We start from the raw sequence: 13,973 nt of genomic DNA on the forward strand, positions 1-13,973 counted from the left end.
CCTAGAAATACCGTTACCGGTAAGTCTAACGGAACATATCAGGAGACCAGCTGATTCTGCAGGAAGCTTGTAAACATCAATGAGCTGGATGTATTGTAAGTGATGAGTTCAGCCTTTGAAATAGCTTAAAAACCATTGGACTTTAAAGGAGACGCATTGTGAGTAAAATGTACTCTTCCCACTACTTTCAGCCGGCGTGTGGCACTGCAGCTGTCATACGCCGGCTCTATAGCTTTAGAACCGAGCGATCACATACCTCTGATCTCTCAGCTCAAAGTCCTCCATGTAGAGAGCGATGACTATCAGTCACCACTCCCCACAGGGATTCCCACTCATCGGAGGGACAGACAGGGGAGGGGCGGGCACAGCTGTCTCTAGAGAGGCAGCTGTCAATCGGGTAGCGGGGTGGACCCCAACAATATTGTCGGGATCTTTCTCATCTGCAGCACAGGTCTATGCTGTCATATAGCAGGATATAGCCCGCTAGGTGCTGACTTTGGGTCGCAGGAGGGCATTAGTAAATGCCCTCCTGTGATCCAAAAGAAAGGTGAAGCCAAAATACAGTTTCTTTAACCACCTGCTGTCCGGCCGTTGTAATTAAACGGCCGGACAGCGGCTTCTTGAATGCGGGTGGGCGTTTTTAAACCTTCCAATCCCGCCCCGATCGTGCCCGTCGCTAGTGAAGCGCAAAATCAGCCTGCAATGTAAACAGTCGGCGATGGCTGTTTACATACAAGCGTTCGGGCATCTGTAGAGACGCCCGATCGCTTGTAATATGCGTGTGAGTGTGCGGCCGCTGCTGGCGATCCCAAGCTCCTCTGTACGCAGTGTGAGCCCGGGACCAGCACAGCAGCTCTGCGGCCGGAGATCAAATGGAGCTCAGTACACGAACTCCGTTTGATCTCTTCTGAATGCAGGCAGTGATGTGTATTACATCACTGCCTGCATTCAGTGTCACTCTCCGGTACAGAATGGTGAAGAGTGAGTCTTCATTTTGTACTTTTGCCAGGGCTATGGCCTCTGCCAGAATCTGTAGCGCTGTGCTGTACATCTGCCCACCAGGTACTACATCACTGGAGTGTCCCTGCAACAGACAAACGCTGACTACAGAGTTTTAGACCACAGACGTGTCAGCACCATATTGCCGCCATGTTTTACACAAGCCCCTTCACAGTGTTTATTGAGGTCTTTGAAATGATGCAGTACTGTGGTGTAAAATACAAACGCTTAACAAACCCAATCTGAAGGCAATATGTCACACTAAAGTCCTAAGCTGCTCATGCCATCTAGGCCAGCTAGTATTCCTGAAGGCAGTCATTGTTCTTCCATGACTAGGTGTCTTTAGATGTGGTATAATGTGGTTGTTTTATATTTATGTGAAGACCAGAATCACAGAACACCTCCTATGGAATTGTAAAATAATTGTGTACTTGTGTGTCCTCTTTTCAGGGACTGACGAGAATTCTCCTCACCAAAGTTCCCTTCTTCAAAGAGATCATTGTCAGTTCATTCTCGTGTGACTCGTGTAGTTGGACCAACACGGAGATCCAGTCTGCTGGTCAGATCCAGGAGCAAGGTGTCCGATATTCGCTCAGTGTTCAAAGCAGGAGGGTAAGGATCTGTGTATGCTGACTAGAGCAAATGAGGTTCTGGTTCTGAAACTATGAAGGTAGCACTTTAGCGGAACAGGAATTCAAATTGGGCCAGCTTGGTTAAATCTAACTCCTCATATACCACATCTGGAGGGCCACTGGGGATGCAGAAATTCACATTAATAGTCTGCGCTACATACATTCACTGCTGGTCTCTTCTGGGTGCTGCTTGAGTGACTTACTGTCAGTGTATTGAATATAGGAAGTTGTTTGCTCATCACCTCCCTCGTTCAGAGAACATCTTGTGTTGGGAAAGAAAATTCCTGGAGTTCAGCTTTAAGTATGAAGGTTGCAGTCTCATTGCGGAAGATGAATTTATGGATATTTGTCTCCGCTGGTCCCGAGCTCTGGTGTGAGCCCAGAACCAGCATAGTGACTCTGACGGGATTAGAGGGAGTTCGGTACACAATCTCCCTCCGATCCCCTCTCTGTTGTCGGAATGCAGGAAGTGATGTATATTGCATCGCTTCCGCATTCTTGTGTCAATCTCCGGCTTCAGAAGCTGGAGAGAAGCTGATGAAGCAGATTTCTGCTTCATCAGCTTCTTTGGGGGTCCCTAGGTGACAGGGGTCTTGGAGACCCCAGATATCTCCATAAATAGGACCTGTCACATCTTTTGCTATCACATAGGAAGGGTTTCTTAGCCCCCTATGTGATGGCAATAAAGTTAAGTGGAAAAAAAAATAGGAAACAAAATTAAAGTTTCCAATTTTTTTTTTTTAAAGTTACACATAAAAAAATTAAAAACTTATTTTTTTTTTAAAAAGTCCCCCCCCCAGTCATACACTCATGCAAACATGCGTCGTGGGCGCATACGTGCAAAAAAGGAGATTGCGCCCATTACGCCGCACATGTTAGAGTAAAAACCCCCCCCCCCCCCCCCATACATATATATGCATGTAAATATGAATAAGGTGCGCATACCTGCGAAAACGACGATTGCGCCACACGTTACATATCGCCGCAAACGTCGCAGTGAGAGCAATCATTTTAGGGCCATCAATCACTTATAACACTAAACTGATGAGCGGTAAAAGCTTTTAAAGCGTCGTCTATGGTCAATTTTGGGGATGGTAGTTTTTTTTGCGATTGCGCGCAATTTTTAAGCTTTACAGGTTTGGTGTCTATTTACAGGATTTCTTTGCCCCCTATGTGATAATAACATTAAGTAAAAAAAGCAAAAATATGAAAAAAAATTTTTTAAAGTTGCAAAAAAAAATAGAACATTAAAGTCACACGTGAAAAATAATTTAAAAAAAACCCACAAACATTTTTTAAAGTCCCCACCCATGCATGCGTGCAAACATGCGTCTGGTGTGCATATGTGCGAAAATGATGATTGCGCCCATTACACCGCACATGTTATATATCGCCGCGAACGTCGCAGTGAGAGCAATAATTCTAGGGTCATCAATCACTGATAACACTAAACTGATGAGCGGTAAAAGCTTTTAAAGCGTCGCCTATGGTCAATTTTGGGTATGGTCGTTTTTTGCTATTTCGCAGGTGCGCGCAATTTTAAGTCTTGACATGTTTGGTGTCTTTTTACCCGACCTGACCCGTCTTTTATATTTTACCAAAAAATGGGGTAATAATAACTGTTTTATAACATAACTTTTTCTCTCAAAATTTTCGGTAATTTTTCCTTAATATAGTAAAAAATTAAAACCCCCAGCGGTAATTAATTACCACCAAAAGAAAGCTCTATCTGTTCCCAAAAAATGGTATAAAATTCATTTCAGTACAGCGTTGCATGACGGAATAAATGTCAAAGTACTGCAGCGCTGAATACTGGAAAATGGACAGGAAGGGGGTGTAAACACCTGGTCAGCAAGTGGTAAATGAGCTTTCAAAATAAATAAAACCCAACTTGTGCTGCGTGTCTCTGTATGTAACGCTGTTGTTCTATGTGACCCATATTTCACACATTTTTTTTCTGTACAGGATATCAACCGGGAAGTGGTGAAAACAGATTATGCAACAACCCGGATCCCTGAGATTGATTTTGAGATCCCAGCTTGTACCCAGAAAGGAGGTCTGTATATAGTCTGCTTGTAAATGTCTGTAATTCGGTGTGATTACATCCATAAATCTCTGCATAGCAACTCTTTGAGAATGAACTAATTATATAATTGTGTAAACTACTTACAGATTGTGTAGCAAACAGGCTGCTCTTCTTGCTATTTTAGGAGTTTCTGACCTAGAACAGGCATGCAGATCTGACTGCATGATCCTAGCACACTTGCCAGTCAGCCGTTTCCTGGTACACTTCGACACGGTGGTAAATTTGTTGACTCGCTGGTAATTGTGCTGGAAATGTGCACCCTGCTTTAGAAAGCTAGTTACTGATTGCTGGGACACACTGGAGGCCTTTAGCTGCCTGCGTGCTGGGCTTCTGGTGTGTCTCTGCACCTTTAAGGAGGAATACTTCCAGGCATACTTCTATTGAATCTGTTTATTGCTGTGTGTGTGTGTGTCCCAGGATGGGTGCTATGTTGGATTAGGACCACACACTATACAAAGGAGCCTTGATGGGGCACTGTGGCTTCTACATAGATTTGCTGCAAATATATGCTACAAACGCCTCTGATTTTAATACAGAGGGGGAAATTTATCAGAATCTGGAGCAGTTGCCCATGGCAACCATTCAGCTTTGATCTCTCATTTCAAAGTTTAACTGAAATGCTGATGGGTTGCCATGTACAGCTGCTCCAGATTCTGTCCCATCGGTTTTGATAAATTCCCCTTATAGTGTTTGAGTGCTGGCTTTTTCTTTAGCCAACAAAGACAAAACAGGGCTACGAATCAGAACAGACCTATGTTGCTCAGTGCACTTGGTCCCCTGTAGGATTCAATATGGCTTTTAAAGTTGTGATACTTTCTTTATGCTCTCCTACTTCAACCTTTTCCTTCAGCTGAGTGACCCACCACACCATGAGCCATGCTGGGAAGCTGGAACTGGCCTCCTCTGCTTGCTCCTTCATATGACTTTCCTCTTGCACAACACAGTTTAGCGTAGTGGGCGATGGGTCTGTGTAAGGGGTTATTCAAACATCTCATAACTGCTATGCCTGATAAACCCTATACCATCAGCAATGACTCAATGAGGGATAGGAGAACTGTATGTATTGTTGGAATGGTGTATTGAGTGCTGTAATTGTATGCACCCTTTTTGTATATGTATGCATACATTTTGTGGGGTCTTGGAAAGAACTGTACATATGGCTGCTCTGAAGGGGTGACTTTATACATCATTTCCCATATACATCATTTCCCATAACGTCTTCCAGGACAGCATCACGAGATGGAATCTCCTCCCCCACACACAGGAAACACGTCACTTAATCTGTTTAAAAGACCCTCCTCTCCTCCACTCCCTCAGTCTTTTGTGTTTCCTCAGTCAAGCTGGGGAGCGCGTCACAGAACGCTGAGAGGGGGTTCCATGTGGTGATGCTGCCCGGGAAGTCTTCCTTTTATGTATGGCCTGCCTGTGTAAGGCAGAGGGGTAGGTTTGCCTACCATCCTATGCTACGCATTTCCCCCGTTGCATCTAATTCCAAAAGTCCTTCAGAAATTCGGGTTGGAGGATACAGAGCTAATATTGATTGCACCATACTGGCCGAAGAGAGCCTGGTTTGCCCTTTTGCTTTCACTCACGGATCGCTCACCTTGGATCCTGCCCGACAGACCAGATCTGATCTCGCAGGGACCAGTGCTGCATCCGCAGGTCCTCAGGTTCAAGCTAGCAGCTTATTATCTGAGGAAGACATTTTAAGGGCCAGGGGTCTGTCCACAGGTGTGATCAATACGCTTTTGTTCAGTCGTAAACCAGTAACAAGGCGTATATACGGGAAAGTGTGGAAAACGTTCAGCTCTTGGAGGCTCCGTAATCATAGAGATTACACAGTCCCAGCCGTTTTGGATTTTCTACAACAGGGGGCTGATATGGGGCTGGCAGTTAGTACCCTGAGGGTTCAGATATCAGCACTCAGCGTTTTCTTTCAGGTGTCACTAGCTAGGGATCAGCTTGTGGCTAGGTTCTTTAAAGCCCTGGAAAGGCTTAGACCAGTGGTGGTCCGTTCGGTTCCCCAATGGAATTTGTCTACGGTGTTGCAGGTTCTCACAGCCGCTCCTTTTGAGCCCCTGGATAAGGTCTCACTTAGAAACCTTACCTTAAAAACTGTGTTTTTGGTAGCTATTACTTCTGCTCGTAGGGTGAGTGAGCTCCAGGCCCTATCCATTAAGGAACCGTTCCTGTCTATTTTTGAGGATCGGGTTGTCCTTCGAACAGACCCGGCTTTTCTGCCAAAGGTCGCTTCGAGGTGCAACAGGGTGCAGGAGATCATTCTACCTACTTTCTGTCCCAAACCAGTAGGGAGCAGGGAATCAGGTTTTCACTGTTTAGATGTGAGGCGGTGTTTGCTCCAGTACTTGAAGATTTCCAAGGACTTCCGGAGATCTGAATCACTATTTGTGCTGTTCTCTGGTGGGTCCAAGGGGAAGCAAGCTTCTAGATCCTCCTTAGCTAGGTGGTTGAGGCAGGCCATTATGGAAGCTTATGGAGTGTTAAATGTTCCTCCCCCGTCTTTGGTGACGGCACATTCAACTAGAGCTTTGGCAACGTCCTGGGCCGAACGAGCTGGTGCTACACCGGAACAGGTTTGTAAGGCAAGTTTCTCCACCTTTGCAAAGCATTATCGCCTAGATCTCAATACCGCAGGGGATCAGGCATTTGGAAGGAAGGTACTACAGGCTGTGGTCCCGCCCTAATTGGTAAGTTCTTGGTTATCCTCTCGTGATGCTGTCCTGGAAGACGTTATGGGAAATTCAGAGTTAGGACTTACCGGTAACTCTATTTCCATTAGTCTTCCAGGACAGCAACTGCCCGCCCATTGATGCTTGTAGTATTAATGTGATGTGGTGGTATTGCCTGTATGTGCCTTGTCTTTTTCCAGCTTGCCTTCGGTTCTCGTGATGACTGAGGGAGAGGAGGGTCTTTTAAACAGATTAAGTGACGTGTTTCCTGTGTGTGGGGGAGGAGATTCCATCTCGTGATGCTGTCCTGGAAGACTAATGGAAATAGAGTTACCGGTAAGTCCTAACTCTGAATTTCAAAATTCCCAGAACTGGCAACTACATTTTAAGAAACTGTATCTAGTCCTAGCTTATACATGTTCTGATCTCTCTTAGCCCTTACGACAATTGAAGGAATCTTAGAAAGGACAATTGTGGGTTTGCAGCAGGAGCAGCCTCATCGCAGGGTAAGTCTATGCATATATTTCTGACCATTCTCTTGTCTTGGGTGCTATGAAATATGTGTTAAAATACTTTTTAAGCAGTGTGTAAAAAGAAAAAAAACATTTACAATTTTGATCGAGAAAGAGTGGTGTAATGGCTATATTTTACATGCCATGGTCAGGTTGCCATCAGGTTGACGACTGGGTTAGAACTATAAGGGGTTTGTGTGTGTCCCTGTTGGGGAGATTTCCTTCCTGACCTGGCGACCACTGTATTCAGGACAGGAAGTGGAGGGAATTTACCCAGTGGGGATAAAGGCACTTAAAGCTTATGCACCCCAGCAATAAAAACCAGACAAAGGCTAGCAGGGTTATTCACTAAAGGGTGAAGAGTTTGGAGAAGACAGGAGAAGTGAACAATCTAGGACAACATAGCTGAACTGGAAAGTGAGCTGAAATGGAGAATTTTTCCAAATCAGCTATTTTGTCTTTGATATCTTCTCCTCCCTTCTCCAAACTCTTCACCCTTTTGTGAATAACCCTGTTCGAACTCTTTTCTACTCTCCAAAAAAACATCTTTTGTTCTTGTTGAAGGTGACTGTCATGCAGTGGTTGTAGAGTGGTTATGCATAATATATCAGTCAAGGTTTTTGATGGGGCTAATAGAATAGTATTTTTGGGGAAGGATTGGGCACTTTTATTCCGTTTATAGCTGGGCTGACATACTGTAGGTTTTGAGTTAATAACTTAAGGCTAAGCTAGTTTTACTCCATGGATATGACAGACATAACTGTGTGTGTGTGTGTGTGTGCGCATCACCCTACTCAAACTACATAAATTGGCACTATATTTGTTGTTGCACAATGCCCAAACATAGCCTCTTAGTGTCACCTTTTACTGTTCTTGAAACAGGCTGGTAGGTATCCTAAACAGTCCATTTTATCTGCTCCCCAAAAGACCAAGAAGCACAGAAACTATATTAGTACCCAGATTGGAATCCAGGCCCCCTCCTATGAATCACATTTTGCTTATTCTGCTTTGTCTAAAGATCTGCATCAAGAAGCAATTCTAAATGTACCAAATATTCTCCAAGTTATATCATGAATTATTTGTTCTACCTCTGTTTGTCTCCCCACCCCCGCTTCTCTTCCTTCCAGTCTATCATGATCAGTACGTAGGCAAAGTGTATCTTTAGGTAATATCTCTTCTGTTACACCGTAGGATGAACACGCTGAAGTTGCAAACAAGATTGATGCGTTCATTGCAAAACTCCAGAGCCTAAAGGATGGGGAGACGCCCTTCACATTTGTGAGTAGACAAGACTAGGATTGCCCAGAATGTAAATGCACCAGTTATTTGTTGTCTTTTTTGTAAAACTTTCTGCTGGATTACTTTGGAAAGTTATAAGATTAAGAAGGCCCAGTAAGCATCAATGCGAATGTGTACATGGCTTGTCAATATCAGCAGAAGTTCACAATTTCCTATTTGTTAATCCTTCCATCATTGAAATTTGTTAAAGCTGCAGGGTTTGCTTGATTTTACAAAACTTTGATATGTATAATTATTCCTTTCTTAGCTTTTAGATGACCCCTCTGGGAACAGTTTTGTGGAAAATCCATTTGCTCCCCAGAAGGATGAGAACCTCACAGTAACACATTACAGGAGAAGCAAAGAACAGGACTCCTTACTAGGAATTGAGGTGAGATTATCAACTCTAAGCTTTGTAAACCATACCTGTAGTCAGATGAACATTTCTAAACACGTTCTCATAAAAACAGGCACCGTAGTATGCCATGCGTCCAAATGTCCTGTAGCACTTCATCCCGGATATCCCAAAGTGTTAATGGGTGCACACGATATAACTTGAAATATGGATGTCATCAGCACACCAGCATGTGAAAATCCATTTATTGAAGATGTCACACAAAAATGTCAAGCGATTTCGGGGCCGCACAGGGTCCCCTCCATCATGCTCAGAGTAGACATCTGTCAATAAATGGATTTGCACTGACTTTGATTTTGTCGTGCTGATGACCTCTATATTTCAAGTTATAGTATGCCAAGCCACACCTTTTTTATAGTAAATCCTTTCAGATCATACCTGTAGCTCTCCTCTAAAGTTGCTGCAGATACCAACATTCTGAAATCGCACCCACCCCAGGCCTACCATGGCAGTGCCTGGGATTGTGATTAAGTCAGTTGGACACCAAACATAAAAGTGTGTGTGTGTTGGTGATTTTAGATGCATCAGTACTTTGAGTAACTAACCCAGAACAAGTATGCAAACCGCTAGTTTTGACGGCCCTTCATGCATACATGGGTTCCTGACTCAAATATTTGCCAGAGATTTTAGCATTTTCAGGAGGTTAGTTTCTTTCTATAAAAATGTTATTGAATACGGTACGATTACTTTTTTTTCAGGGCATAAATGACCCGCAGAATTCTGAGGAGAAAACTGATGGTAATGATGAAGACCTCCGTGATGAGGTAAGGTATTCTTTTGTTTTGGGATTGGCTATATCCAGCAGAACTGTATACCACTTCCTGCTGATAAAATGGCATGCGACAAACTCTAATCTTTTATTTGTATCTTTAGAATGTACATAATAAAGTAACTAAACAAATGCATCTTACTGCAGATTGTGTGTTTTTAATTTTGATACGTGTAGAGAGGATGGGCTTAGGTAAATACAAATTGAAAATTGTAGCTCTTTTTCCAATATTTAACTGTAATATCACCAGATAACACAAGTATCTTGCTATGTTATAGGTGCTTCAGTTCCAAACCAACTGCCCGGAATGTAATGCTCCTGCAGCCACCAACATGAAGTTAGTGCGTATCCTTTAAAGCAATTCATATTCCCGTTTTCTGCAAAGGTATTTCATGCTTTCATTGACACTCTCCTTGCTGCAAGAGCCAACGAAAAGCATTGATAAGTTCTTGGTTGAAGCATTTAGTGTGGCCTTTCTTTCTAGATAGATGAAGCTGTGATTATGACTGAGTTCTGATCTTAATACTTGATGCTTTTCTTTGAAAGGATGAATATTTTATCTATGCTCCAGACTGCCTAAACAGGTACAATAGAACCATAAACATAGTAGGATGGAAACCTGGAGAAAAGTGGAGTTCCCATGACGATGAAGCAGAAGCCAAGTTGCCTTTTCCAAAAAATAAAGATAAATCTTTATTGTTGGCTGCGGGCAATTTTGTGTCCGGTTTTTATCAGCTTGCTAGTAGTATAAATATGTAATGGAAAAGGCTGCTTTCCACTTACAGGAGAACTATGAGGTGAGTGATTTCCACTCAACTTCCTAGTTGGAGCTGACGTGTGACCATTGAAACTGTCCCAGGACGGCTCTATAGATCGGGAAGTGAGCGAACACATACTGCCCCTCGCTCACTTCTCGATCATTTCCCTTCAGAGAGCCGTGACTGTCACTCACCATTCCACGCAAGGATTCCTCCCTCCGATCCTCCAGCGCTGACTGGAGGAACAAACGGGGAGGGGGCAGGCACAGCTAGCTCTGCTGAGCCTGCTGTCAATCAGCCAGCTGGGTGACAGTATTGCCGGGATCCGTCCCGGCTGCGTCGCTCTCAGTATATAGCAGGCAAAAGCCCGCAATATACTGAGCTTTGGGTCGAGGAAGGAGGTCAGTAGATTTCCTCCTGTGACCCTAAGGAGTACTATAGGATAAAAAGGTTACGCCATAGTACTTCTTTTTTTTGTGTTTTAAAAAGATATTATTTTAATTTTCTTTGTGTATATCCATTTAATCTCCTTGACGGAATGCTAGAGATCCCTCATTTCAAGGAAGTTGTTATCATGGCTACAAACTGTGAGGCTTGTGGCCATCGAACGAACGAGGTAAGTTTAATATTTCTAGGTATGGACATTTGGTTGGGAGACAGAACAGAGCTCCTCTGGATCATTGCCTAGCGGCCAACCAACTCTGTTCTAACCACTGTGATTGTGTAGTTGTTATGGATTTACAACAGGATATGAATGTATTATTCATATTGTACTTTGTAGGTGTGTGTTTTATAGCACTAGTTAGAGCTCTTCAGGAATAAAAACTTGACAGAAAAGTTAACTTTTCCACTCTGTTAAAAATTTCAGGGGGTGAGGTAAAGGCTTGAGTTTGTAATGTAAATGGTTAAGTAAATTGCTTTTGAATCAATATTTCAGGTCAAATCAGGAGGTGCTATTGAATCTCTTGGCACAAGAATTACCCTCCATATCACTGATCCATCTGACCTCACCAGGGATGTCTTGAAGGTATGTAGCGTAATGCTGGTAAAGTAGTACAAGAATGCGCTTTAAAAAAAACCAAAATTAACTAATTGCAAATATTGTCTCAATTTTTGCACCATTTTCAGACCTCAATATTTCCCAGTATAGAATGCTGCTTCTCTGGGCAGGTCAAAATATATTTGGTACTTATACTAAACTAGGAAACCAAGCTGCATTGCTTAATTTTAGTATAGAAAAGTGAGGTCAATAATCTGGACCAAAAGTCATTATTTCAACTAATCCATATTTACTGATTTTATAAAAATAATTTACAATATCTTCAATATTTTTTAACTGAAAGAACATTGTTGATTTTGTTCAGTTATGCTTTAACCTACCCCCTTTCCCAGTACAGCCCCCCCCGCCCCTAAAGATAAATGCTTGCCTACCCTGCTTTTGGCAGATCCCTGCTATGCGGCTCTGAGCCAAGTTGCTTAGTAGGGATTAGGGCAGGGGAGTGTAAGACTTTTGGGGCTTATAAGACTTCTGGGAGTCCAATGGGAGAGGGAGCTAAATGGATAACTGTAGTTTTGCCTAAATGTTTTAATACTTAACACTGAAATTACTTGTGCTATTATCTGTGTTGGCAGATCTGCACAAAGCACTTGGAAATAACTTGCTGTATTTATCTTGACAGTCTGAGACCTGTGGTATCAATATCCCAGAGCTAGAATTCGAGCTAGGAATGGGAGCTCTAGGAGGAAAATTCACTACTCTGGAGGGACTCCTAAAAGACATCAGAGACTTGGTAAAAATTCATCATGCTTCTTTAAACCTCCTTATATACAGATTTGTGATCTGTGAAATTTGATGTTTGCATGTTTTTAAGTATGTGTAAAACCGATGTTACATATGTTTTGTATGTTTTCTGCAGGTGGTTGACAAGAACCCTTTCACCCTTGGTGACAGCTGTACATCAAATAGAAAGGAGAAGCTGCAGGAATTTGGCAAGAAAATTGATCAGGTACCTTTTTTAAAGCCTCATATTCTACCTGAACAGAATGATTCGATTTTTGTTTAGCCAGTACATAGGCAAGAAAACAACTGTCAGATTTCACGGTCCATACCCTTGTAGGCAAGCAATGTATTCCTTTTGAGCTGTGTCTTCCAGTGAAAGCATCATTTTTTTTTTTTTTTTTTTTTATGGGAATGGAAGCTGCTGATGTGGACTACAAATCTCCTCCTCATCTCCTTTCCATGCCTCATAGTGGACTTTATTTTCATTCTCATTCTTTTCTCATTAGATCGTACAATAGAAGAATGTGTATACACACTGAATGTTTGGAGTACATGATAACAGAGCAGTTTGGGGGTGACCCTATTCATTCTTTAAGATTTATAGGTTTAGTTTTTCAAACACTATGACCTTATGAGCTCATGGTTTTCACTCCCGCCAGTATTGAGTGGTTTAGCGATAACTTTAGAGACCCTGTCACCACCTTTGCATGTGAGGATTGAAGGGTCATGTAAATCTGCTCACAATAGAACAGCTGTTAACAGTGCTGATACTTATCTTCTCCTCCAATTCTGGGAAGCTGTGCCTTCACTCTAATGCTTCCTGCGCCTCTTCCACAGTCCTGACGACACTCGTACTCCTAATGGTGGCGGGGGAAGCTTCATGTGATCTACAGGCAGTCTTTGAAGATCAGTTTGTCACACATGTATGAGGTGGTGACAGTCTCTTTTAAGCTGGAAATGTGTATATAACCTCTTACTTGCTGTCATTGACATTGCCTGTCTATATTCTAACTGCAGATCCTAGAAGGTCAGATGAAAGTTCATTTGATGCTGGATGATTCAGCAGGAAACAGCTACCTTCAGGTAAACTCCCAAGCTCTATCAAATGAAAAGACAATTCTCATTTACAGGCTGAATCCTGGCTATGATACGCTTAACCGTGAACAATTATGCATGTCAGGAGATTAGATTTCACCTTTCTTATACTTTTTAAGGCCGTCTCCGTTTTATCAGCCGAAGGATTTGTAATTCAGTGCAGTACCGTCCAGTCAATACAGCCAGGTCTTTGCCTTTTCACTGCAGCAGCATAGCTTGGTTAAAAATTAGGGATGCACCGATATATCGGCCGAAAATTGCACTTTTGACATAATGCCGAAAGTGCCATTTTCCTGCAGATACATCGGCGTATCCCTGCTTTCTTTCCTCCCCGCTCTGTCCCAGCAGGGAGGAGAGAAACTGTGTGAGCGGCCGGCGTCTCCTCCCATAACGCTCAGCCTCCTATCACAGTCCGGCAGAGTGGTGTATGGGCGTAGACAGGCCACGCTGCCACAGGAGGCTGAACTCTCCCCCCTACACCACTCACTCAGCCTCCTGTGACAGCGTGTCAGAGAGGAGAGCGAGTACAAACATTCAGTGATTGCTGGGTGTTTGTAGATAATTGAGGACATGGTATGTGTACTATATCCTCAATTATGAAATGGGAGTGATCTACATCACCTTCTGTTCATTCATAGTTGTAGTTGTGGTAAACATACAATGTTATCAATGAACAAGAACAATACTCATGTTATCAATGAACAAGAACACTCGGTGTAGAGGATTCCTGTTCATTGATAACAGGGGATACAGAAAAAGAAATTGAGGACTTTTGTGTCATCAATCTCTTTTTCTATTTTAAAAGGGAAATAGGTGTCTGTTTAGACCCCTAATATTTCCCCAAAGCCCCTAAAAGTAAAGTAGAATATAAAAATGTTTAATAAAAAATGAATGAATAAATAAAAAAATATACAACATTTAAAACATTTATAAAAAATTAAATATTAAAAAAATTAAAA

General features: G+C 42.6%; 1 protein-coding gene across 1 annotated transcript in view; it reads left to right on the plus strand.

The window, feature by feature from the left end:
• Positions 1 to 1,449: 1,449 nt before the first annotated feature.
• Positions 1,450 to 13,973, plus strand: part of ZPR1 (ZPR1 zinc finger) — a gene marked incomplete at its 5' end in the record, with an annotated part of 17,442 nt that continues 4,918 nt past the window's right edge. Inside the window, 12 exons of the mRNA XM_018562739.1 lie at positions 1,450 to 1,611; positions 3,597 to 3,687; positions 6,843 to 6,913; positions 8,111 to 8,197; positions 8,466 to 8,588; positions 9,311 to 9,376; positions 9,660 to 9,726; positions 10,685 to 10,755; positions 11,077 to 11,166; positions 11,819 to 11,929; positions 12,056 to 12,145; positions 12,937 to 13,002. Of these exons, the coding sequence (XP_018418241.1) occupies positions 1,450 to 1,611; positions 3,597 to 3,687; positions 6,843 to 6,913; positions 8,111 to 8,197; positions 8,466 to 8,588; positions 9,311 to 9,376; positions 9,660 to 9,726; positions 10,685 to 10,755; positions 11,077 to 11,166; positions 11,819 to 11,929; positions 12,056 to 12,145; positions 12,937 to 13,002 (1,095 nt within the window). The remainder of the gene's footprint in view (positions 1,612 to 3,596; positions 3,688 to 6,842; positions 6,914 to 8,110; positions 8,198 to 8,465; positions 8,589 to 9,310; positions 9,377 to 9,659; positions 9,727 to 10,684; positions 10,756 to 11,076; positions 11,167 to 11,818; positions 11,930 to 12,055; positions 12,146 to 12,936; positions 13,003 to 13,973) is intronic.

The sequence above is a fragment of the Nanorana parkeri genome, unplaced genomic scaffold (assembly GCF_000935625.1).
Source record: "Nanorana parkeri isolate BGI_ZX_2015 unplaced genomic scaffold, ASM93562v1 scaffold596, whole genome shotgun sequence".
NCBI classification, from domain to species: domain Eukaryota; kingdom Metazoa; phylum Chordata; class Amphibia; order Anura; family Dicroglossidae; genus Nanorana; species Nanorana parkeri.